Source organism: Podarcis vaucheri, assembly GCF_965113315.1.
Source record: "Podarcis vaucheri genome assembly, chromosome: 8".
Lineage (NCBI taxonomy): Eukaryota > Metazoa > Chordata > Lepidosauria > Squamata > Lacertidae > Podarcis > Podarcis vaucheri.
Window position 1 is genome coordinate 47,911,668 of NC_138766.1, and position 26,986 is coordinate 47,938,653.

General features: G+C 40.0%; 1 protein-coding gene across 2 annotated transcripts; it reads right to left on the reverse strand.

Moving 5' to 3' along the window:
- Window positions 1-824: 824 nt before the first annotated feature.
- CLUL1 (clusterin like 1) lies at window positions 825-26,649 on the reverse strand. Of its 2 annotated transcripts, XM_082235171.1 has the most exons (10): window positions 26,592-26,649; window positions 25,076-25,145; window positions 10,131-10,238; window positions 8,959-9,107; window positions 6,969-7,136; window positions 5,741-6,185; window positions 4,525-4,662; window positions 3,888-4,102; window positions 2,351-2,535; window positions 825-1,480 (listed from the first exon to the last, which is right to left on the reverse strand). In XM_082235171.1, exons 2-9 carry the CDS (start codon window positions 25,092-25,094, stop codon window positions 2,356-2,358), a joined length of 1,422 nt encoding a protein of 473 aa, XP_082091297.1. In that variant the 5' UTR covers window positions 25,095-25,145; window positions 26,592-26,649; the 3' UTR covers window positions 825-1,480; window positions 2,351-2,355. The 2 variants fall into 2 exon arrangements, with proteins under 2 accessions (XP_082091297.1, XP_082091298.1); XM_082235172.1 differs by lacking the exons at window positions 25,076-25,145; window positions 26,592-26,649 and adding an exon at window positions 11,639-11,770.
- Between the last annotated feature and the right edge of the window lie 337 nt (window positions 26,650-26,986).

Sequence of the window (26,986 nt, forward strand, 5' to 3'; positions counted from 1 at the left end):
TCTGAGAGGGGACAACTATTAAAGTTGCAGTACCCTTTTGGGAGGGGGCGGGGGTTACCCTACAACGAGCATGCTCAGTCCTCATTAGGCTGGATTTTGGGGTCCTCTCCTTTGGAGCGCTGTGAGGGGTCTCTTAATAATTTAACAATTTTAGTAAACTGCAATTTTAGGGATTATTTGATGGAAGCCATGACTGTTAAAGTGGTATAAGTACGGTTTAAATGTGTAGTGTGGATATAACTGGTTTTTCTCTTCCACGCTTTATAAATTCAAGCTTATATGAACGATGGGGATACTTAATCGGTTTTTGAAATCGGGAATATCCTGATATCAGGGAATATACCTTTAGATTACATTGGATAACAGTATGGAGCATAGCTGGTTTCTTAAAACGCAAGTGCAAAATTGACTGCACCTGCATTCTTATAATGTATAAGCGGTCAGGTAAGATGCATTGCTGAGTAAAACTCAAAATCTTGTTCTAGCAATGTCCAACTATTTGAATACCACAAAGAATACAATATTAATTTCCCATAAAGTCACTTCCTCATCATTTAATAGGAAATTGCCTGGATTTGGCCATAAAAACAAAATATAGAAAAAGGATCATTGCTGGTCTATAAGAAAATTTCCAAAATCCCTCTTAGAACAATACGTTTATTAGACCAGCCTAATAAAGAGTTCCGGAGAAGTCAAAAGCTGCACAGTTAATTTGTGGCGTTTTGATTGTTCTCATAAAATATAACTTGGTCCCACAATGAGTGAATTGATTCTAGTTATAAAATTATTCAAACTACAAATAAGAGGTTGGTGCATTTTTTGTTTATTTGGGAAGTAATATAAAGAATAAGTATATTTTTAAAATGAATGAAAAACATGAAAATTCATACACTATTGAAGATGGCTTTGTATGCGCACTTCAGGTTTGCTCTCTGTGATTTCACCCTCTACACAGTGAACCCTGTCAAGTAGAGAAGGACACAGCCTATTCTTTCATTGCCATTACAATGTAAAGACTTGATACCATGCTTTGGATACGTGCCACTATGGTATGGTGTGAGGAGCAAATAGAGCAGGTTCCTTAACCAGAGCACGCATGCAAAACTGATCTAAATCATTAATAAGTGGAACTACATATTAAGGACTTTAGTATACTTTGAAAATACCTCTTCCAACGTCTACATTACTGGAAAGAATACAACTGAAATCTATGCATGTATTTCTTACCCCCTCTCTTGGAAACATAATCCAAATACTAAGGAGAAACATTTTCAGTATTCACCAGCTATATCTCTTTAGATTTGGTCTCAACAACTGAATGCAGAGAGAAATCGTAAGAGTTACATTCATACTGATATTCAACACATTTATTAAACATTTTATCATCTGCAGGTTTTTTCTGTATGATGACTTTTGGTGTACTTTGCTAAAGGAGAATATGCTGGATTCAAAGTAGGAATCACTGTTCACTTCTTCCTCTCTAGGGAGATAAAAAAGAAAAACAAATAGTATTAATTAACTATGAATAAAGTTTCATAACAAACCTAAAAAAAATCATTAAATGTTTTTAATAACAAACAACAACAGCAACAATAATAATTTATTTATACCCCACCTATCTGGCTCCCAATAGAATATTAGGCTCCCAATAGAATATTAAAAACACAATAAAACATCAAACATTGAAAACTTCCCAAAGTTGTAAGGATATAATGTATGCCACTGCACCAATGAATCTCTTCACTCCTCAGCAGCAGTGCAGGACTTTTACATTAGTTAGGAAAACATCAGGCCTTTGGACTTAGAAAATCTAACAACCTTTGGTTTTGTCACCATCTTCCTGAGGTTCAGGCTTGAGAATGACCTATTTATTTTTATTTATTATGCCATACCATCCTGTAATGGAGTCTACTCACACAGACAAGATCCACTAGTCCCATGCTGCTAAACTCATTTTGTCTTCCCTCTCCCTCTCCCTCCCTCCCCCTCTCTCTCTCTCTCACACACACACACACACACAACCACACAAATAGAGAATCCATTGTGTGTGTGTATATCCACCGGTAACTAAAAAAACAGTGGGTGGAATATAAAGAGGGGCTGTATTTCAATAAACTCTAGCGTAGAAGCCATTCAGATGACCAAACCACCGGTGTGTTCCCTAATGCTGGACTTGCTAAGTCATCTCATCCTGTCAAGTGTTAAGGAAACTTTTGCCACAACAAGTGCACCTGTGGTAAATGATTTCTTTCAACCACCCATTCTCAGTAACGAAAGCCTGTCTATAAAACAAAATTTACAAATTACAATTTAACCGTTGTTGTTTTTAGTGTAAAGACAATCAACTTGCCTTGCCTAGAAATTCTTTTTGTAAAGCTGTAAAGCCTTCCCTGCTACATATTCAATGAATTCTGAACTCTCGGTGTCCATATCTTGGGGAACCTTGACAGTAAAAGTAGGTGAAGTCAAAATATTCACATCTACGACAGTTTCATTTGGACTGGCAGCTTCACCTCCTTTGACACTTGATGACACCTGAAGGAGAACCAAGTGACATATATGAGAATATGGCACCTCAAGGCACACCATTATTTTTTAAACTTCTCAGTTTTAAGGGGAGGAATAATAAAGTGCCGCTCTTAAATTAGTTTATTAATCAAATACAATCTAAAATTGTATTGTTTGATTTGGTTTTGTTTATTATCATCATTATTATTTTGATGATGGGAAATACAATTTTAACAGTTTGATGGTAGCTATTAGGGATGCAGAGGCCCAGAAAAAAGATAGCAATTTAGGGCATAGTTTCAGTGATATTTGATAATATATTGTCCACATTTCAGTTATTTCTTTTCTCTATTTCATTTGCCATATTCATGGAGGCACCCATCAACATATGTTCTCGGGGGGGGGGGCTTGCAAAAATAAAAGAGTAAAATAAAGTATACTATACAATGCATTATATGTTATTATTAAGCAGTATATAAATACCCTTATTACCATAATTAAAATGCATCAATATAAACAGTAGAATGCAGCATTAAACAATTTTTAGCAGCTGAAATTTGTCTGTTCCAAGAGCCCAATTAAGGTACAGATTCTCCAAATTGGTACTGAAGCAGCCAGGAGTCCTGGAGAGAGAAATATGAATTTCCAGAGACTACAGCAGTTGCACCTCCTGAACCCTCCAGCATATGTTGGTTCTGTACTGAGCTCCCAGATGGGCACAACCAGAAGCAATACCTCCTAGACCCCTGGTCTTGGTGATGCCAATTCCTCATCCATGGATTACAAAACAAACTTCTCAACAACTGTTTGTTTTGTTTTTCCTTCTTAAGTCACCCTGGGGTACTATGTAAATTGTATGCAATATAGCATAATTTATATTTCCATTATAATTTTCAGTGCAAGCGAGAGCTTGGATTTTTTTTTTTAGAAACACCTTTTGGAAAATTACTGGAGGCACTGTATGATTTGTACCCTATGTGCCTGAAGGATTATAACATTCCCTTTGCCCTGAGCTATGTTTTTGTTATATTGATCTAAAGAAGATGCCTGTCAGAAGCTAGCAAAACTCTCTTCTTGAAAAGTAATTTACAGAAATTCAAACCAGTTTGTGCCATTTCATTGCTGTCAGATGGTGATACAGGTCAGTTAACCATCATCACACTAAAAGGATTTAGAGTAGGCTAGTGTCTAAGCTCTGGAGTTTCAGATCATCAAGGGATTATCAAGTATACTTAAAATCTACCTCCGCAAGAGCTTAGTATTTTAAAGAACAAAAATAACACACACACATTTTCCCTAGGCAGTACTGAAGCAATAAATATCAGTGAAACAGAACAGAGAGATCATTGTGCAGTGGCATTTTAATGGGTGGCATTTACCTTTACTATATTGAAAATGTTTTCTGGTCCAATAGTCATGTTGGAAAGTTCGGACACCCAGCCAAATCTTTCTTTCATTTTATTCAACAGGTAGGCTGTGTCTTCTGTGTGACGTTTGACCATCTGGAGAATCTGCTGGTATTGCTCACCAGAGATGTTCACCAGCTTAGAGGCATCATCATACTTTGTATGTAGTTCAGGAACATCGGGGCAAACTATAGGAATCAAACAAAATGTTGAAAACTTCCTTAAGAAATTTAAGAAACATTCTTAAAAATTCATATATTTTTAAAAAGTGTAATTGCTTATCAATCTATAGAAGTACCTATTCTCAGAATTGTTATAAAAAGTCTTAAGTGGCAGAACAGTGTCTATGCAGCTGGATTCTGTTGTGGGCTTATCAGTATGTAGTTTTGGACATGTATGTAGTTGATATTAACCCTGGTTTTACTATAGCAAGTAAAAACACCTACTACAATATATTTTGTCCTTAGGAAAGTTTTACTGAATCATTTGACTCAGTTTTTGTGGTGTCTCAAAACCATTTCATCAGCAATTAAATCTAAATAGTTATGACTATTTTGCAAAACAGAAATTGACAGAAGTATCGTTGGTGATGAACAGGGCCGTTATTTACCTCGCATAAAATGATCCTGACATTTTTGGCATCTCTCATGAAATTGAGGGCATCCCGATGAATTCTGACGCAGCTTATTGCACGGAGTTCTCTCATGGTCTGCCATGTTCTTAGAGAACATTCCACTTCCATCAGAATCTAGAGTAAACATGCATACCATGTTAACAATACACATGGTACACTACATTAACAATAACATAGATCTAAGTAAGTAAAATATGATCTTGAGTGGTTTAAACATCAAAGTAGACATGAAACAACCAGCTTAAAAGCAGCAGACATATTTATGAGGCTGAGAATGGCAGTCTGATGATGTTTGCATAGGGAACTGTCAGTAACCTAAAATGAGGTGGATGGGAAATCAAGTTTGATCATCCCCTGACCGGAATAGAAATCAATCCAGTGAATACAATTGCTGCTTTTTGGATAGCCAGTGTGGTGTAGTGGTTAGAGCAGGGGTCAGCAACCTTTTTCAGTTGTGGGCTGGTCCACTGTCCCTCAGACCTAGAATCATAGAACTGTAGAGTTGGAAGGGACCACCAGGGTCATCTAGTCCAACTCCCTGCAACGCAGGTATATTTTGCCCAACGTGGGGCTCAAACCCACAACCCTGAAATTAAGAGTCTTGTGCTCTACCGACTGAGCTACTCTCACTCCTCTAACCTTGTGGGGGGCTGGACTATATTTTGAGGGGGGGGAGTATGAATGAATACCTATGCCCCACAAATAACCCAGAGATACATTTAAATAAAAGCACATATTCTACTCATGTAAAAACAAACTGATTCCCGGACCGTCCGCGGGCCGGATTAAGAAGGTGTTTGGGCCAGATCTGGCCCCCAGGCCTTAGTTTGCCTTCCTATGGGTTAGAGTGTTGGACTAAGACCTGGGAGACCAGGATCCAAACCCCACTTGGCCATGAATATCACTGTATGATCTTGGGCCTGTCACTAACTTGAAGCCTAATCTACCTCATACAGCAGCTGTTGGGATTAAATAATGAGGGAGAGAATGATGTACACCACCTTGAGACCCTTGGTGAAAAAGGTGGGATGTAAATGCAATAAATAACAACAACAACAACAACATTATAAAATATATTACAATAACATTGCAGTGATTTACACCAGCCTGAATCGATATGCTCCTAAAAATGCAAAAAACTACAGTAAAGGTTCAATGCTACTGATATTAAAATGCGAGTTTTACAACTTGCCTTTAAGTTGTTCTGCCATGTCTCTTGCAGTCTCTCGGTATTCTTCAAATACCTCAGTAATCACTTCACCAACGCCTTCCAGGACAGTTTTGCTGAAGTCAAAAACTAGTTGGAGGAAGCCTGGTGCCTCCCAGTCTTTAGGGGGAATGGGGTTTCTTACAGTTACCTCAGAAAAAGCTGGCAAAAAGTAGGGCTCCGTCAAGTCTGGATCAGACATGAAATACATTTGGAAAGACTGATCAAATTCTTTTTGCATCCGTTTGAAAAAAACAAAGCTTTTTTCAAAGATTGTGCCCATGTCAGATAACAGCTGGTTGAACAAGTGTTCCATTTGTGCCAGCTGGGCATCCTCTTCTCCAGGTTTTTTCTTAAACTGGAGATCTTGCTCTTGAAGCTCATAAACAGGAAGTGATAATGGAGTCAATTTTTTGAAAAAATCTTCAACCTGCGTGTGGATAGAAAATAGTTCCTGTCAGCAAATTGTCGAATTCTCATCCTTTGGTAATTGGTGCAAAGGAATGTTTCGAAAGCACATGCATGGAAACACCCCAAACTTTTTGAAATGCAAATTTTCCATATTAACTGAATTATGCTGAGACGCCATACTCTAATATGTCATGGCAGCTGTATTCATTTAACCTTAAAATGAAATGCACAAAAGCAAGTATTATCTTTCAAATTAACCAAGGACCAGAAAATCAAGCGTCTTACTTGGACAATGAGTATCATTATTGAAAATTCTGATCCAACTTAGGGTAGGTGGCAGTCCGTGGAATATACAGTGCTATCCTATGTTTATTTGGAAGCAAGTCCCACTGTGCCCAACCTCTCCTTTTGTTTAGGATTACGGGATGAAGGAGCTGTTTCAGCACTGTCAAACCCTCCGGTCAATACTTTGCAACAAGTTAACTCAGATTCTACACCAAGAAAAGCTGTGTGGCTCCTATAATTTATGAACCCAGGCAAAGTTTGCGTGCATCTTGATTATATTTTAATCTGCTTTTGCTGATCAAAACAAAGAGCAAAGGGTTATATGATGCACTAAAGCTCCACCTCTGACTTTCGAAGATGCTGAATAAAACAAAAATTAAGCTGGAGAAAGCTGCGATTTCAACTCTACTCCTTTTTTCTCTGTGAGTTCTCAAGATGATGGCATGCACACAGCCCTAGCTTTTAGCAGAATACATACTATATGCAGTTATGCTGCTTCCCCTCACATGCCTCTTACCTTACTTGTAAATGTGGAGAAGCCATGGCGGCAGGTGGTATAAAATCTCATGCAGTTACTTTCTAGACAAGATTGGCACTCGTCCCATAAATTCTTCAGAGACCCCTGGCATATTTGCTCTTCGTCTTCCAGTCTTTCTTTGACTTCATTCATAAGTCTTAGAGCTTCCTAATTAAGGAATTGGTTATAACTTATGGATCACAAAGTTACTTAATTCAGAATACACGTCAGCGTTTTGAAAACTGGCCTTAGTTATACATTATTTCTACGGAATTGCTGTGTCCCATGCTGAAACACTAATCCTCTTTAGGGCACAATAAATGTTTGTGCTTAATAATCCTCAAGTTAAGATTTCTGCATTTCCGTGTTCAAGGATAGTGCCAGTCATATTTTTTTCCGGCTTCAGTCAACAACTAGATCATGGGGAAGGGCCATAGCTCAGTGGTAGAACAACTGCCTTGCATGAGAAGGTCTCAGGTTCAAGGGTGGAAGAGCCTCCTTCCTGAAACCCTGGAGAGCCTTTGCCAGTCAGCGTCCACAATACGGAGAAAGATGAACCATTGGTTTGACTGTGGATAAGGCAGCTTCCTTTGTGCCTTCCTAACAAGCATATACCGTATTTTTCCGTCTATAAGACACCCCCCATGTATAAGATGCCCCCTGTTTTGGGGGACTCAGATTTAAGAAAATGGGGGAAGACGCTATCCGTGTATAAGACGCGCCCTAATTTTTTACATTATTTTTGAGGGGGGAAACCTAGTCTTATACACAGAAAAATAGGGTAAATCAGGTGGGATCTTGCAACACAGTGACCTGTGGGGAGGCGCTGCAAAAGCAAGGCTATTTCCCCTCCTTTTATCCTCCCTACATTAACCCCACTGCCACCACCACCATGAGCACGTGAAACTGCCATATGAGTCAGCTCACTGGTTCATTTAACTCAGAGTTATCTGCAACCCTGATTGGCAACAGGTCTCCAGGCAGGAATCTTTCCCAGCTCTACTTGCAGATCCTGGGGAATGGACATGGAACATGAAAAGCATGTGTTCTACCACTGGTTGACAGCTCTTCTCGATAGAGCTGACACCAGGGGCAAATCACAACCTCAGCTGCTCCTTTGAGCAGTGATACTATAGGAACAGCTGTCCAGCCCCTCCTGGATTTGATAGCAGAAGGGTATAGCTGACAGTAGAGACTTGTTTGTGTCTCAGAAGATGAACATGGTAAGGCACATTAAGTCCCTGAGTCCAAGGCATTTGTTGTTCTTGTTGTTAGTCTTCCTGAAGACTCTGAAATCTCCTTCCCTCCATTTCCATGGTCCTGCTAGGGGAGCACCTTAGCATGGTTGTGTTCCAATTCTAGAGTGTGATTACTTCTTAACCACAGCTGTACGAACAGTTTCAGGTAAGCAAACCTCAGCTTCATACCATATGGCACTCATCTGTTGTTTTTATTCCAAAATAGATACTAGGGACTCCTGGCAATTTATTATCGTTTGGAAAGGATTTCCTAGAAAACATGCATGCTTCCTTTTAAAGGGATTAATGCACAAGGAATTTTGAACAATATTGTTTTTAATAACAAAGTGCTGCATTTATTCAACATTCCTAACCACCCTAATAAACAAGCACTGACTTACAATGGTTTGGGCACATGAAAAACATTTCTCTCACGTGCAGCAAAATATGTAGTTATCATATAGCTCAAATGTTTATTTCTTTGAGCAACTTATTCTATGTGGAGGTTGTCCAAGGTAATGTTCTGAAAACTAGAGTGCTGCATTCCTTTAAAGGCCCATGTTTTGTGACTCGGAGTGCTTATTCTCCAAGCTTCAATTATCTGATTTAGAAAGATTGCCATTTTATCACATCTCCATTTAAGTAACAAAACAGCATTCAAAAAAGGGTCATACCCTTTGCCCCAGCATTGAAAACAGTTATGTCATACATTTGAGTCACTCCAGGTCTAAAACTGTGATGACTAAATTCACCTCTTTTTCTTCACTGCTCTTCTTTAAAGTTTTCATCAGATCAGTGTGCTTGACTTCATTTCTTTCCATCATAATTTTCATCTGTTTAATGCCAATCAGTGCATTCTTTACCTCTTCATCTACATATTTCTCTCCAACTTCAGATAAAACTGAGGGGAAACACCATATTATTATTAGTAATAATTTTAATGAACAATCCCTTAAATTTTGGCCTAGGTGCTGAATTACAATTAACACATGCTACTTAGAAAAATAATAATAATACTGGGTCTTTCTGCTTCTGTCCTCAATGTATATACAAACAGATAATCTGGACTAGAATCTTCTGTTAATCATATGCAGTTTATGCTTTTCAGCAATCATATGTTTCAACTTACTGAACCTTAATTTTCAAATAAAGTTACAGAATGCTCATCATATAAACTATATTTCATACAAGTGTCAACACATTTTGTCAAAATAATGTAGGCATCTTGGCATTATTCCCAATGGCAAAAAGCCAACGGATTTCATGAGCAATTCAGCTAGGCCATCTTGTTACTGTATAGAATTACTGTACTGTTAGTTACTGAACAGACTATGTTAATATCACTGCAGATTCTCTTGTTGATTTTTTAAAATGACTTGGTCCTTTTCAAATCAGGCTTTGCAATAAAAATAGCCCCAGAAACCATCAGATTGATAACTGAGGTAACTAATTCCATACAGAGGGCTTACGACCAACCAAGAGTTTTGCTGATTTCCCATTAATTTAGGCTCTAGGCAATTCACACTGACAGGAAAGCCAAGTCCTATTGAACTCAGCGGAGTTTACCTCTGAGTCGATATGCACAGAATAGTATTATTGCCCTATTTATTTGATCTAGAAGTGATACTAATCATCTTAGAATCCATATACAGAAGACTATATCTTGGTGGTCCATGTCAATTAGTGTAGAATGGTTAACACGTCGTGGTGTTATATTTGCAATTACCAGCATGGACTAGAAAGCTCACATTTATTACAGCAGGACAGTAAAATGGGGTTAAGCAATAGCTAATCTGTTTACAGTGATCTTGAGAATGTCTCCCTAGCAAAGAGGTAGGAAGTTCCCACGTTCAAATGAGGCTTCTTTATTCACTTGTCTATTCAGAAATATAGTGGCCAGCACAGAGGTTTAACATGTACATACCTTTCAGGTTTTCCACAAAATTTATGTCTCCCTCCACAGTAGGTGCACACTGATGTCCCCTCAGACATAATAAGTACGTTATTAAGAACAGTGCAGGCTTCATGTTTTCTGCATTAGGAATGAGTACAATACAATAGGTTAATGAGTTGGTTTTCAGATACATCTCAGACAGCTAGGAAGATTACCGGGTTTTTTGCTCTATAAGACTCACTTTTTCCCTCCTAAAAAGTAAGGGGAAATGTGTGTGCGTCTTAGGGAGTGAATGCAGGCTGCGCAGCTATCCCAGAAGCCAGAACAGCAAGAGGGATTGCTGCTTTCACTGCACAGCGATCCCTCTTGCTGTTCTGGCTTCTGGGATTCAGAATATTTTTTTTCTTGTTTTCCTCCTCCAAAACCTAGGTGCGTCTTGTAGTCTGGTGCATCTTATAGAGCGAAAAATACGGTAATTTAGAAATATTGTGCATTTAGTATTTTCTTACTGTGATGATAATATATATTCCCCCCCCCCAGCATTTTGTAAAAAAAACAACTTCAAAGAATGGCCCAGTTTTAAGACTGCTGCTGCCAGTAGTAAAATGCTTTAGTATGTAACAATATCTTATAACAGTGGAAACACACAGTGCAACAACATTGTGGCAATGTTTCAAATGATGCTAAACCTGACATTTTGTATCAAAGTGTCTCCTCTTCTCCCCCCCTCCCAATAATATATATTAACTTTTAATGAAAACCTTTTCCATTCTTTCGCTGCTTCAGGAAGTGTAAAAATTAAAACCAAAAGGGTTCCCATTTTGCTAAGCAGAGATGATTTTGCAAATAATATACATGTTAAAATGGGATTCATTAACTCTCCTGAAAATAACTAGCTTTTCCACGGTCTAAAGCTGTTTTCGGTGTTATTTAAAATAATGCAGAACACGTAATATGTGTGGGGTATCAGTATCAATGAAAATGTATCCAGTGTAATCAACTTCCTATTGAAGTTAATGACTAAAATACATATATTTTTTCTCCCACCTTCTCCACTATATGCTCTGGAGTCTAATAAAACACCTTTCAGTCCCATTCATTCCAGGTCAGGAAATTTATGCACATGCTTAATTTTCCCACTGATATCAAGGGTGAATTTAAACTGCTTGACTTTGGCTGGATCATGCCTGCCCAAGTCAGGGTATTTTGTAAATATTTTGTAAAATATTTAACTTTTTGCAATATATTATTAATATATACCACACAATTCTTGTTTTACTAAGGAAAAAAAATAAAGTTTTGTATTAGTTTCTTCTCCTTTTCTTTTCAAGTAATTGTACCTAGGTTTTTATTTATTTATTTTTTTAGAAGGTGTAGTGATATCAAACGAATAGTAATAAAATCAGTTACAATTCAGACCTACAAATGTAGGTCATGGATTTTATATTTGTAGGCCCAGCAATAGCAGGTGGCCAGCACATTTTATGGGGGGGGGAAGATGCTGTTTAGTAATAGAACCAACAAGATGTGATATTTACCACAAATTCTGATGCGTCTTCTTGCAAACCTCTTTCAAGCTTCAGGGAAGACCAAGGCAGGATGCTGTTCTAATTTCCATGAGTGTCACAGATTTTGCCATGTACTACTTATCTAATGACAAGGTACTTAATCCTATTAATGGGACATGTTGTGATTAGACTCCAGGATTTTCCTCTCCGGCCTGCCTGTGCTTACATCCAAAAATAAACACTAGAGGGAGCATAAGACACAACTGTGGGAAAGTGGATTTACTGTTTTCTTGGGGAGAGCAAGCTAGATGTAATTGTCAGTGGCTTCCTGCCTCTTAAAGCCAGAGATAAAAGCCAAAATATTGCAACAGCCCTTCTTTTTAGGCCTTTTGAAATGTATAATTCATCTATTTTTAACCTGGCCTGTTTCTTATAACTCTGGAACAATTTAATGGTGTGCTTTATTTGTTGTTCTGTTTTCGGACAGCCCGACAGTACAAGATTTTTGCCAGGGGGTCTAACAATTTACTTTAGATAAACTCAAGGCCTTGTGGGCATACCCAGGGGAATGTCTGCCTTTTCCCCTTTGACCAAGTCTTTGAATTTACACCTTTATTACAAAATTATCCCAAATATGTTTTATCAGCCTGTTCATTTCCATGGGAGCTTACTTGCTTATTTTATCTTTATTAAAAATATTTATTTTTAATTTAAAATAAATCAAAAACACACTTGCTTAGGCTACATTCACCTCATACATTTTAAGTACATAACTTCCCCCAAACAGTACCCCTCACAGAGCTACAATCCCCAGCATCCTTAACAAACTACAGTTCCCAGGATTCTTTGGAGGAAGCCATGTTCTTTAAATGTACGAGGTGGATGCAACTTATGAGTGATTATAAGGGCCAGCTTCAAGCAACACCAAAATGAGGCAAGCCAGCAATGCAGGTGGGTGGGCCTCAATAACAGTCTCAAGGACCTGTCTACCCACTGAGCAAGCCAGATTAATGACTCAAACCAGGTCTTGATTGGAGTACAATATAGAAAACACGGGGATGCAGCTGTCTGTAAATGATGACATCTGAATTCCTCATAATAACTGAGTGAAAGAGGGCCAAACTACATGCAATGTTGATCAAGTTTTTTGCCCTTAACCTGGTTTCCCCCCAAGAAATGGTGTGGGGGGGCAGGGGAGACTCTGGTCAGTGTTTTGGAGTGGGTGTTGGGGAGCTTTAAATCTTTAATAGTTAAAGGACCCCTGACAGTTAAGTCCAGTCGCGAACGACTCTGGGGTTGCGGTGCTCATCTCGCTTTAAAGGCTGAGGGAGCCGGCGTTTGTCCGCTCCGCAGACATTTTTCTCTGGGTCATGTGGCCAGCATGACTAAGCTGCTTCTGGCACAACGGAACACCGAAACCAGAGCAGCACACGGAAACGCCATTTATCTTCCTGCCGGAGTGGTACCTATTTATCTACTTGCACTTTGGCATGCTAGGTTGGCAGGAGCTGGGACCGAGCAACAGGAGCTCACCCCGTTGCGGGGATTCGACCCGCCAACCTCCTGATCCGCAAGCCCGAGAGGCTCAATGGTTTAGACCACAGCGCCACCTGCATCTTTAAATCTTAGACCTATGTAATTTACATTGCAAAAAAAAAGAGCTCCCACAGAAGCAAATGGGAACTTTTCCTCATGCAAACTTCAGAAAAGTGAGGGCCTCATACAAATCAGCGGCAGTAGGGGGCAAAGGCTGGAGTCCTCCTACTCGCCTATTTTAGAGTCCCGATCCAGATCACACTCACACACTGTTTCTGAAAGAGATATTGTGCCCTTAGCATTACATGAAGTTTGGCTGCCATTCCAGGGGAAATGAGTAGTGTGGAAGCAACCCAGCTACATCCAGGAAGCAGGAATAATCTTGCATCATAAACTAGCAGTGTTATGACAGTGAGCAAGCACAGAATAAGGAAAGCATCTGTTATAAAATATTTGCTATGATAAAATGTGAATTACTGAGAATAAATGATCTGTTAGAAAATGTGTGGATTCCAACTATTAAGGGGGAAAGAAATGCATTATTTTACTCTAAGCCACCCAGGTTGTGACACAGCATTCCAGCCCCAAGTAATAGGACATGGAATTCACAAAGGTCTGCAAATTCCTTTGGCTTTCGTTGTGGATGTTAACATAGTAAAAAGTGTGTGTGGTGTGCGTGGGGGGGGGGAGAGGGGCGAGCCACTTACTCATGAAGTGTGTGAATATGCCTTGTGGGAATTAACAAATAGTAAATACCCTTTGAGGAGACAAAGATGTTTGAAAGCTTTTTAAAGGGTATTGGAAACATTCAAGAACCTTAAGTCCCTAAAGTGAGAATATGTGTTGCAATTGTTTTTTAAAAAATCTCATTCAATATTCTTAAAACTTACAAAACTGTCTCAAGAAATTTGGTTTGGCATGCACCCTATAATAATAAAATTCCTACTAATGTCTTATACCATTTCTATTGTTATTGTTTGTTTTGCCCAGAGTTGCCCAAAAGTAAATTAAATTAACATGAAGAAAATTCTTTTGTGTGTGTGTCATCCTCTGATCCAGTGATAATGTTCTACATGCAGAAGTAGGTTCCCAAAAGCAGATGTGCTCTACAGACCATACAAAAGGCTACTGCAGGAAGCAAGCAAACAAACAAACAAACAAACAACTACCTCCAATACCCTACCTCCAGACACATGCAGCCAAACAAATTCTGGGCAGTATTATTGCTGCAAGGATTCCTGCTTGTGCAACTGGATTTTCCCTCCATCTCCTGCCCCTGTGTGTGCCTTGTACGCTCTCCAAATCTCCTTAAGAGGGTTGGGACAAATTTGATTGGGGGTACAGAGGAGAAGGAAGGGAGAATATTAATTGTACAAGCAGAAATCTTTACACCGAGAGAACATTCATTTAGCAGTACATTGGCTTTCACCCTGTGAGTGCTATAAATTCCAAGAACTTTATCTATTTCAAATAGTACCTGTGCCACATATCATTTCTCATAAGGCTGCGACAGAAGGTGCCCCCTCTCACTGCAGCAATAAGTCTGCTCAGTCAGATACCACCCCAGATCCCTTGTCTTGGGCTAAGTTTGTAATATTGTCATGTTTCCAAAAGTCTAAAAGGGGAGGGGGGAATTCCCCTATGACTGATGCTTAAAAGTATCACTTCTTCAAAATATTTTGTATGACCACACTCTACTCATAGCTGCAGCTGAACAGAAGTGGCTTCAGGAAGCAGTTACAGTTCTGCCTGAAACTGATAGTTTTTTATTTATTCTTACCCCCCTCCCCCAATCTACATTTACTGATTTCTGCCTGGAACAGAATTCTACTAAATGGGGAGGGAAGATATGATTTTTGCTGATTCCCTCTGCCCCGCTCCTAAATCTGTTCCATAAAGTTGGGGATCCTCTAGCGCAGCAATGGAGTTGGCCAGCAGGAGCAGGAGAAATCAGCAAAAATTGCCTCCTCCTGTTCAGAGGAGCCTCACCTGGATCTGATTTGGCTGATGGAAGGAGCCCTTCTCAACATAGAAGAGCAAATCTGGATCCAACCCTTTGTAAGTTTTAATAATTATAAGCAGTATAAAGTTAATTCCAGTTTTAACTGTATGAAGTAAAAGTTGCTGCAATTTAGAATGATGACTTGAAGAAGAAGAAGAGTTTGGATTTGATATCCCGCCTTTCACTCCCCTTCAGGAGTCTCAAAGCGGCTAACATTCTCCTTTCCCTTCCTCCCCCACAACAAACACTCTGTGAGGTGAGTGGGGCTGAGAGACTTCAGAGAAGTGTGACTGGCCCAAGGTCACCCAGCAGCTGCATGTGGAGGAGCGGAGACACGAACCCGGTTCCCCAGATTACGAGACTACCGCTCTTAACCACTACACCACACTGGAAAAGAGTGTCTTTTCTTTAAAATTATCTTATTAATGTGTGTTTTTACAGCTAGGGATTTGACTGCTTTGCTGCCCATTTATTGCTGGCATGTATGGTAATTTCATAATGTTTTGAAGTTCTTACATATAAACACTGGTTGTGGTGGGGAAAAATGGAACTCATCATTGAAGCATACATAGATGGAAGGAGAATTGCCGGGAGGATAGGTAAGGACTACTATTGTGGAGAATCAACAGAGAGAAAGTTAGAAAGATGAGCTCACATATGTTCCGGGAAAGAAATATTCAGTAGAAGGCTAATGCATGCCACTGCTGTAAGTAGTAGCAGCCATAGTGAGTGGAGTCATATACCTGAAAGAGCAGAGAAGGAACCTGTGGCTTTCCACATGGCGTAGGACTCCCAGCGCCCCTAAACTATCCCTTAACTGAAGTGTACAGGTGGTACTGATAACCTTTTTTAAAAAATATGCTGAGTTGGCCTTGTACTGCAACCTTCCCCCTCTGTTGCTACCAGCAGCCACCATTTTTTGCTTACCAGTCATGCCTTGACTCCGCATTATCAATAATCTTCTGCGTTCAGCGTTTAGAAAATGGCCGCTGTATAGAAACAAGCATGGTAGTGCCAACCTCCAAGCTTAAAGCTTTTGAATTCTGAGGTTGCTGGCAATGACGCATAGCTCAGGGCAATGTTTAGAGGGAGCTAACCAACTATTAATCCTGTCATAATATCCCCATTACTAGGCTTGCCCAATGTCATGTTAAGATTCAAAACAGATTGCGTTTGAGGGATGTCTTGCCTGCCCCCATATGTTTCTTATAAAGGACAATTAGAAGGATATTAGGGGGAAAGGGGATGGCATGACTCTAAATCTCACTTTCACTGGCTAGGATTCATTTTCCCATTGTAATTTGCCACTTTGCTTTGAGTCACGCTGCCCTCAAAAGCAATGAAGCATGATCCAATATATATCGTTTTACATATCAACTTAAAGAGGAGTTATTATATCATTTCCATAGACCCTTTTAACGTATGAACTGATTTATAAGATGCCTCTCATATATCCGCACAAAGTTCCCATGAAGTAAGTCACTGTTGCCGCCACTGTTCAGGGACAGAGTTGTGCTCTTGTATTCTTATGAGCTGGTTTCCTGGGTGTGGTGGATCATGCCTTCTCCAGCTCTTATTAAGGCCATGGCATTCAACTCTGGGAAGTGTTGGTCCAAGCTGGAAACACATTTAGACAGAGCTGGATTCAAGAAGTTTGGTGCTCTAGCTCAGGAGTGGTGACCACCCAGCCTGAGGGTCTGATTCATCCCCTGTCCCTGGCAAGTGATTTTCCGTAGATCCACAAACCTCCCAAACATTTTTCTAAAGTTTGCAAACTGCATTGGGGCTCTGCAATGGAATGGAGATCTTCAGGGCTGTGGTGTAAAAATCACATCATTCTTCTTTCTTGGAGTTACAGTGCAGAATGGGAGTCTTTGCTGCCGTGACCACCAGAGCATGATTGTATCCGTTCCATGGCTGCTTCCATGTTGCTGAGTGCCACCTGAGCACTCAGTAGTCTTTGTATGAACACATCTGCAGAGCTAAGAATTTTTCAAGAGAGACCTCCCGGGTGCCCTTCCTGGTCAGGGCAGAAGCCTTTAGTACTTCTCAGAGCACTGAGCACTTTCCAACAGAGCTCATTTCAGATCAGGGCCCAAATCAGTGGTGATTTGGGGAAATTGCCTCCTCTGATCACTGTGAATCGCAGATCTGCAGAGGAGCAGAGAGGGATGTGTTTCAGTGCCTACTGAAAACCTTTCCTCACAGTACATGCAGAGTGTTTTGATGCACACCAGAACAGCTGTATCGCAGTCCATATCTGTGTTGGTTGCATTAACATTATTGTGTAACTTTTAACACAGTTTCACTGATGCATTCTGTGTTGTGGTCTTGGTAAGATACTTGAGAATGGAGAAACAGCGCCTGTCTGTTGGTATTCGTGTTTATGCCTGTGTGTGTGGCCCCATGTACTTCAGCACACAACCCCCAGGGACTTTTCCGCAAGGTGTTAGGCCCCCCCAAAAGCTTAGCCACCCTTAGGGGGCAAGATCTTCCTATTGATCCTGGAGCGCCTGTCCATCTGCTGTTTCTCCTTCACAGACACCTGCTTCTCACACATTCCTGCAACAACTCTTTGCTTCCTGAGACTGCTGGTCCTTAGGGACTGACAGCCTACTCTTCACCTACCATCCTTCACAGCTTGCCTTGCATGCCACTGACCCTCAGCTATCTATTCTGCCACCACATTTGCTACCATATGCATTGGGCTTTCCTTTTTATTGTGGAGCTTGACAAACATGTATAATCCAGAGCTGAGAGGCGACTGAACAGCTATTATGTGTAAGTTCACAGTAGTGATGTATGGAAGTGAGAGCTGGACCATAAAGAAGGCTGATTGCTGAAGAATTGATGCTTTTGAATTATGGTGCTGGAGGAGACTCTTGAGAGTCCCACCATGGACTGCAAGAAGATCAAACCTATCCATTCTTAAGGAAATCAGCCCTGAGTGCTCACTGGAAGGACAGATCCTGAAGCTGAGGCTCCAATACTTTGGCCACCTCATGAGAAGAGAAGACTCCCTGGAAAAGACCCTGATGTTGGGAAAGATGGGGGCACAAGGAGAAGGGGACGACAGAGGACGAGATGGTTGGATAGTGTTCTCGAAGCTACCAGCATGAATTTGACCAAACTGCGGGAGGCAGTGGAAGACAGGAGTGCCTGGCGTGCTCTGGTCCATGGGGTCACAAGGAGTCAGACATGACTAAACGACTAAACAACAACAACATGTGCAAGTCCATGCATTTCATTGCCAGAATGTGGGCCCTGCACAAAGTTGCCCTAGACAGCAGGCAAGCCTAGTAGATGGATCTGCTTTGCTGGGATCTAAAACCAGGAGCTGACTCTTGTGACTGGACAACAAATTCAATTAGTTCACAGACTTGAGATAGCTGTTTGCAATTAAAATTGGTTTAGAATTTTTAAAACTGTTAAACCACAAGATGACAATGGCGGGAAGCTACAAATGAAGAAATGTTTCTGAACAAAGTAGGGAATGGTTCTCTGTTGTCTTCTCAGTGCCTACTGAAAACCTTCCTCTTCTTGCACAAAACTGGAAGACATCAAAAATCCCAACTATAAATGAGTGGCAATCAAAATTATTTGACTATATAGAATTGGCAAAAATGACACAGAAAATAAGAAACCAAAAAGGTACAAAGTTTAATAATGAAAAAAAAAAAATTTTATTGGTTTTACAAGAGTTTTTATAACAAACAAACATAAAAGAAAAACAGACAAACAAACAAATATAATTTCAAAATGTCCTTTCATAAACTTCTTTCCTCGGACTTTCCCATACCTCCCCTTTCTGCATCCTCATGTCCAAATTTTATAGCAACTTATAAGTGTTTTTTCCGATCCTAATTCATCATAGTCCTTTCTTAATCTAATCTTATATTACTGCAACCCTTTCTCTCTGTAAAATCTCGACATTCTAAACTTCATCAAGTTTATAATAGTTCTTAAGATAAGTCTTAAATTTCTTCCAGTCTTCTTCCGCAGTCTCCTTTCCCTGGTCACGAATTCTGCTCGTCATTTCCGCCAATGTCATATAGTCAATCACTTTCATCTGCCATTCTTCCAAGGTGGGTAAATCTTGTGTCTTCCAATACTTTGCGATCAGTATTCTTGCTGCTGTTGTTGCATACATGAAAAAAGTTCTATCCTTTTTTGGCACCAGTTGGCCGACAATGCCCAAGAGAAAGGCCTCTGGTTTCTTAAGAAAGGTATATTTAAATACCTTTTTCATTTCATTATATATCATCTCCCAGAAAACCTTAATCTTCGGGCATGTCCACCAAAGATGATAAAAAGTACCTTCAGTTTCCTTACATTTCCAACATTTGTTATCAGGCAAATGGTAAATTTTTGCTAGCTTGACTGGAGTCATGTACCACCTATAGACCATTTTCATCACATTTTCCTTTAAAGCACTACATGCCGTAAATTTAATACCAGTGTTCCACAACCTTTCCCAGTCAGCAGACATAATATTATGACCAATGTCCTGTGCCCACTTAATCATAACTGATTTAACTGTTTCGTCTTGTGTATTCCATTTCAACAGCAAGTTATACATTCTTGACAAATTCTTAGTATTGGGTTCTAACAATTCTGTCTCAAGTTTAATAATGAATGGAATAAATTTATGACATATATTGAAACAGATGTAAAAAATCTAAAAATCACAGTAGGCTTGATATAACGCTTGCGACACAAAGAGTTTTAAGAAAACGAAACTGCAGATAGGAAACCTTTTGTAACATATTCCAAAACCGAGTTGAAGGGAAGTCAACTATTGTTGTGTGATTTAGTTATTTAGTTATTGTAAGTTTAACTTGTTGGTGTTTTATGTTATGTAATGTTGTTGTTCTTTTTTGTTGTTTTCTTGTGTTTTGTTTGTCTTTTTTGTTGCTTTAATGTTTGGTGTTGCATAATGAATTTGAAACTAATAAAAATTAAATAAAAAAAGAAAAGAAAACCTTCCTCTTCCAACAAGGCTTTTAAGTAGAGATATTTCCCAGTCTGCATCTGTATTGGAATTGCTTTTGGATGGTTTTAGAATCATAGAATAGAATCATAGAATCATAGAGTTGGAATAGACCACAAGGGCCATCGAGTCCAACCCCCTGCCAAGCAGGAAACACCATCAGAGCACTCCTGACATATGGTTGTCAAGCCTCTGCTTAAAGACCTCCAAAGTAGGAGACTCCACCACACTCCTTGGCAGCAAATTCCACTGTCGAACAGCTCTTACTGTCAGGAAGTTCTTCCGAATGTTTAGGTGGAATCTTCTTTCTTGTAGTTTGGATCCATTGCTCCGTGTCCGCTTCTCTGGAGCAGCAGAAAACAACCTTTCTCCCTCCTCTATATGACATCCTTTGATATATTTGAACATGGCTATCATATCACCCCTTAACCTCCTCTTCTCCAGGCTAAACATGCCCAGCTCCCTTAGCCGTTCCTCATAAGGCATCGTTTCCAGACCTTTGACCATTTTGGTTGCCCTCCTCTGGACAAGTTCCAGTTTGTCAGTGTCCTTCTTGAACTGTGGTGCCCAGAACTGGACACAGTACTCCAGGTGTGGTCTGACCAGAGCAGAATACAGTGGCACTATTACTTCCCTTGATCTAGATGCTATACTCCTATTGATGCAGCCCAGAATTGCATTGGCTTTTTTAGCTGCCGCGTCACACTGCTGGCTCATGTCAAGTTTGTGGTCAACCAAGACTCCTAGATCCTTTTCACATGTACTGCTTTCAAGCCAGGTGTCACCCATCTTGTATTTGTGCCTCTCATTTTTTTTGCCCAAGTGCAATACTTTACATTTCTCCCTGTTAAAGTTCATCTTGTTTGTTTTGGCCCAGTTCTCTAATCTGTCAAGGTTGTTTTGAAGTGTGATCCTGTCCTCTGGGGTGTTAGCCACCCCTCCCAGTTTGGTGTCATCTGCAAATTTGATCAGGATGGCCTTGAGTCCATCATCCAAGTCGTTGATAAAGATGTTGAATAAGACCAGGCCCAAGACAGAACCCTGTGGCACCCCACTAGTCACTCTTCTCCAGGATGAAGAGGAACCATTGATGAGCACCCTTTGGGTTCGGTCAGTCAGCCAGTTACAAATCCACTGAGTGGTAGCATAGTCAAGACCGCATTTTACCAGCTTCTTTACAAGAATATCATGGGGCACCTTGTCAAATGCCTTGCTGAAATCAAGGTAGGCTACATCCACTGCATTCCCTTCATCTACCAGGCTTGTAATTCTGTCAAAAAACAAGATCAGGTTAGTCTGACATGACTTATTTTTCAGAAATCCATGCTGACTATTGGTGATCACTGCATTCCTTTCTAGGTGCTCACAGACTGTTTGCTTAATGATCTGCTCCAGAATCTTCTCTGGTATTGATGTCAGACTGACTGGGCAGTAATTATTTGGGTCCTCTCTTTTCCCCTTTTTGAAAATAGGGACAACATTTGCCCTCCTCCAGTCTGCCGGGACTTCGCCTGTTCTCCAGGAATTCTCAAAGATGACTGCCAGTGGTTCTGAGATCACATCTGCCAGTTCTTTTAATACGCTTGGATGCAGTTCGTCTGGCCCTGGATTTGGATGTAATTAATTTGTTTGCTGATCTGGGTTCCTTTCAGAGGAAGGGTGGCATATAAATGTCATAAATAATAGGGAAACCTCAAAGTTGACTCTGTTTCTCCTTCCAAAACTGCATAGCTGTTCTTTTCACACAGAGATTCCTTGCTCCCTTCCCCTGGCTAAATGGAAGAAAGAATATAGATCTTCTCTACCCTTTATCACCTCTGCCTTCTTGCGCCATGTTAGTTCTCATGGCAACATATCACCTTGAATTTACCTAACAACAGTTTACTTTAACCAAGTCAGGGTCTGGAGTTAGTAAATCACAAATAGTTAAGAATGCAATCATTAGCTGAAACCTAATTAGAGTAGAACTTTTATAAACAAGCAAGCAAAGCCCAGGCAAGAGTTGAATTTAATGATGACTATCACTTCTTCAAAGAAAATAAACATTTGAGGCACAAGGAATTAGGATTATTTTGCTTTGAAGAAGATTCCTGTGTCTTGTTCTACATAATCCCATGATGGATTTCTCATGATAGGTGACTTAAATCCTGTGCCAGTAAAGATGGTAGAGGAGTAGTAGGAGGAGAGTAATAGTTATAATTTGACATCATTATAAGAAAATGGAACTCCTAGAAAACCCTCTGAATCAAACTGGACCTCACCAACTACATTCATCAGCAGGCAAATCTGACCATCTAAAGGAAAAATAGCCTGGAGACCAAGAAGTTGTACAACTTAACACTTGCTCTCTCTCTCCTCATTCTCTTTTTATATTTTCATAACCTGCCAATTGCCTTTATCTGCTATTTCTCTGCCCTCCCCATTCAACTGGAAGAAAGTAATCTACTCAGTAGGTTATCTTATTAAAAAGCTGAAGGAAATTCCCAATTATCAGCAGACTACCATCTAAACAACAACATTTATATGTAACATTAGCTGCCATGTATTAACTTGGATAATAAACAAGCAGCCCAATAACAAAACAACAGATGAGCAACAGCTATTACATCCAGATCAAATCCATGAGCGACAGAGTTGCCAAGCTCATATGTCACACATAAAACTATTTTTTTTAACGCAAACAAGCAAAGTTAATGGGCACGCTCCTCAAAGCTCCCACAGCACTCAGTGTCATTGTGTGAACCTGGGCTTATGATTTGTTTTCCCCAAGCAAACCACAAATGGTAAGCCCAGAACAATTTTTGATTACTACTATACTGATTTGTTTGGAAAGAAAGAAACCATGTACCCAGGTTCCTTCAGATGACGCCAACAAGCTAGACTGGCTTGTTTCATCCAGAACAGTGTGGCGGCAGCAAGAGGAACTTTTCAGGAGTATGTCCTCCAGCATGCTGCTTGCTCACATTAAACCACTGTATGACTGAAACTAAGGTTTAATGTGATATGTGCTGGGTCAGTGAAAAGTTAAAAAAAGAGAAGAATCCCTCAGTGCAATTTCAAAAATTACTAGGTGACTGCAGAACTTTGAGGGCTCAACCCCAGAACCATTTTTTAAATACCTGGGCTCATTTCTGGAATATCTTGTTATAAGAAAGAGACATGCCTCCACATGTTTGCTGTTAGAAACTGACCACTGCATATCTGATATTTCAATTACAGTACCCTGGAGCATGCAAACCCCATTGATTTCAGTGTGGTTTATGAGATTTTGATGCAATATAAAGGATGTGTTTCATATCCTTTATATAATCCACCACTGCTCTCTTTGCCTGTTAACATTTCACACATTTAAGGATACAGCAGTAATCTAAAGCAACTTGTGCTGTGGCATATCCACACTGATGAACTGCATATGATCTAGATTTTAAATGTTGACAATTTAGATTCCTTCTCTTCAACTGTTTAATGTATATGATTCCAACTGATGCATTTGCCTCCACAAAGAAACAAAACGATGAAACATTATACCCTTTCAATTATAAACTTTAAGATGTCCATGAGTGTGCATACTATAGTTTATTCTCAAACTGATATTCTGTAACTAAAAAGAGAGAGAATGAAAGATGTCAAATGTTTTTATTATAGTTCAAGTACAGCTTTGTATTCAGTGACATCAAAGCAGAAGGTACCTTGGAACAGTCACATTTTTTGAAATCTTGTTCATTCATACAAGGTATCTTCACAAATTATATGATGTATTCATATCATATATCCTAAACATTGCAACAAGAAACAAAACACAAGGGTGTGTGTGCTCACACCCCAGTTGTGTCTCTTGGTGCATATCTCACTTTACTGAGTACCTGCCATTTACCTGCTTGTTGCTACAGTCTCGTCTGTCACTGATCTGGGCGATCATTTTGAGGAGGGCAGGATTGTTATCAATGAAAGATGTCAAATGTTTTTATTATAGATAAAAACTGTTTCATGAAGCTTTCACCTTATTAAACCCAATTGTGGATGCTGTTCTGCATTATAAAATCCCGTCTTCAATAAGAAAATGACAACGTGGTTTTCATTGTCTCATAAATTGCTACTGCCTTATTTATTTGTCCAAAAACTAAGAAAGATGAGGTAGTGGAAGATGCAGAATTAAGAATATCAGTCTAAAGCATCTATCAAGAAGGAGGCAATGGCAAACAAAAAGACCAAAACATAGTAAATAGATATATTTACTTGTAAAGGTAAAGGTAAAGGTACCCCTGCCCGAACGGGCCAGTCTTGACAGACTCTGGGGTTTGTGCGCCCATCTCACATCTATTGGCCGGGGGCCAGCGCTGTCCGGAGACACTTCCGGGTCACGTGGCCAGCGTGACAAAGCTGCATCTGGCGAGCCAGAGCCGCACACGGAACGCCGTTTACCTTCCCGCTGGTAAGCGGTACCTATTTATCTACTTGCACCCGGGGGTGCTTTCGAACTGCTAGGTGGGCAGGCGCTGGGACCGAGCAGCGGGAGCGCACCCCGCCGCGGGGATTCGAACCGCCGACCTTTCGATCGGCAAGCCCTAGGCGCTGAGGCTTTAGCCCACAGCGCCACCCGCGGCCCATATTTACTTGTACAATGGTTCAAATATCTTATAAACACCAACATTTCCATCTCTGTTTAATGCCTAAAATGACATTCAGAACTTAGAATTCCATGCAGATTTCTACAGGTCAAAGACTATTGAAAGATATTTGCTTCATAGCATTCCAGCTGGTCATTTCGTATATGCTCACTTCCTGTGCCTCCTTTATCTGCCTCTATTTATTTATGTCATTATCTGTCAACAAACAAATGTACAAATCAGTTCTGTTTTGCTTCTAGTTCTACAGTATGACCATTGAGAGTTTAATCAATTTCTCGGAAATTACATATGATTTTTTAAGGAAGGCATACCAGATGTTATCAACCCCATGCATTGAAACCTTCAGGGTTTTGGTGTAACTAGACGTTTTCTTCCCCGTGCCTGTCAAAAAGAGTTTTAAACAACATTTTTCAATACTGAGCTTTATGCCTGTTTTTAGAAGGCAGCAGAGTTGAAAGATGGTATCAAAGCAAGTAGGTTAAGCTTGACTAATCAGTCTTACCTAGTTCTATTAATAGTGATAGCAGAAACATTATTCCATTATTTTGTAGACTGTAGAGGAAAACTTTTAAGGCAAAGTATAAGCTCTTCCCATATAGAAAAAGTGTAACATGCTAATCCTGAACATTCATACTGTGGCTTCATGCATACAAAATTAATAAAATTCAAATGCTTAAAATAGGGCTTCCATCAGGCAAGCATTCCTCAAGTGCTACTAAAAGTAAATCAGGTACCTTGATTTACTTGAACGTGTTCCTTTTTCTTTTGTTATTTTAACCATTAAGGGCAGTGAAGTCACCCATTGGAAAGCATATCTTAAAAATGCTAGCATTGTCTATTAGAGTAAATGATGCCATCTCCTTGAATATACATGAAATCAAGCTTGTAAATAGCCAGTGGCTTGGTCATCTGCGACAAATAAGAATTGCTTCTAACTAGACATATCGTGGGACGTGGGTAGCGCTGTGGGTTAAACCACAGAGCCTAGGACTTGCCGATCAGAAGGTCGGCAGTTCGAATCCCCGTGACAGGGTGAGCTCCTCTTGCTCGGTCCCTGCTCCTGCCCACCTAGCAGTTTGAAAACACGTCAAAGTGCAAGTAGATAAATAGGTACCACTCCAGCGGGAAGATAAATGGTGTTTCCGTGTGCTGCTCTGGTTCACCAGAAGCGGCTTAGTCATGCTGGCCACATGACCCGGAAGCTGTATGCCTCCCTCCCAATAAAGCGAGATGAGCGCCGCAACCCCAGAGTCGGCCACGACTGGACCTAATGGTCAGGGGTCCCTTTACCTTTACCTTCAGACATACCTGGAGATGAGTTGGTTCATTATTTGCTTTAAAGCTTTAAGTCCTAAATGACTAATGGCACAATTCTATGTCTGTCTACTTAGAAGTAAGTCCCATTGGCTTCGATGAGACTTATTCCCTGCTACTTGTTTAGAGGACTGCAACCTAATATAGCATTAGGTGTGTAGGCAAGCAGTCTAGTAACTTTTGTGCGCTGTTTACAAGGCAGTTCTATTTCCCAGACTTTAACTGATGAAACTATGGAGGAAAGTTTGGTTCAAGTACAGCTTTGTATTCAGTGACATCAGAACTGCATTAAAGCAGAAGGTACCTTGGAACAGTCACATTTTTTGAAATCTTGTTCATTCATACAAGGCATCTTCACAAATTATATGATGTATTCATATCATATATTCTAAACATTGCAACAAGAATCAAAACACAAGGGTGGGTGGGTGCACACACCCCAGTGGTGTCTCTTGGTGCATATCTCACTTTAGTGAGTACCTGCCATTTACCTGCTTGTCGCTGCAGTCCCACCTGTCACTGATCTGGGTGATCATTTTGAGGAGGGCAGGATTGTTCAGCTTCAGACTTCACCCCCAAGGCTCAGCCGTAACTCCAGCACTGCACTCATTCCACTGACAATGATTGCCACTGCTCTAGTTGTGTATTAAAAACAGCTGCTTCTAGATGGAATTACTTGGGGAAATTAGCTGCCAGGCTTCAGTTTCGATATTCAATATATTGTTTTCTGGAAACCAATGATTTTCTCTGGTTATTTTTTAAAAGTTAGTGAGATGTGCTGATGAATTTTATGGAAAAAATAAGTGATCTTCATCTAGGGAACCAATGGTATTTTTATTTTTCTAAGCCTGAATATGGGGACCATCAAGACAATGACGCTGACATTTAAAACATAGACAAATGTAAAA

Excerpts from the sequence above, each read along its gene's own strand:
- CLUL1 (XM_082235171.1), bottom strand. Across the intron at positions 9,108-10,130 it reads TTTTGTGGAAAACCTGAAAG|TTTTATCTGAAGTTGGAGAG; the intron begins GTATGTACATGT and ends GTTTCCCCTCAG. Across the intron at positions 6,186-6,968 it reads TCTCCACATTTACAAGTAAG|GTTGAAGATTTTTTCAAAAA; the intron begins GTAAGAGGCATG and ends ATCCACACGCAG.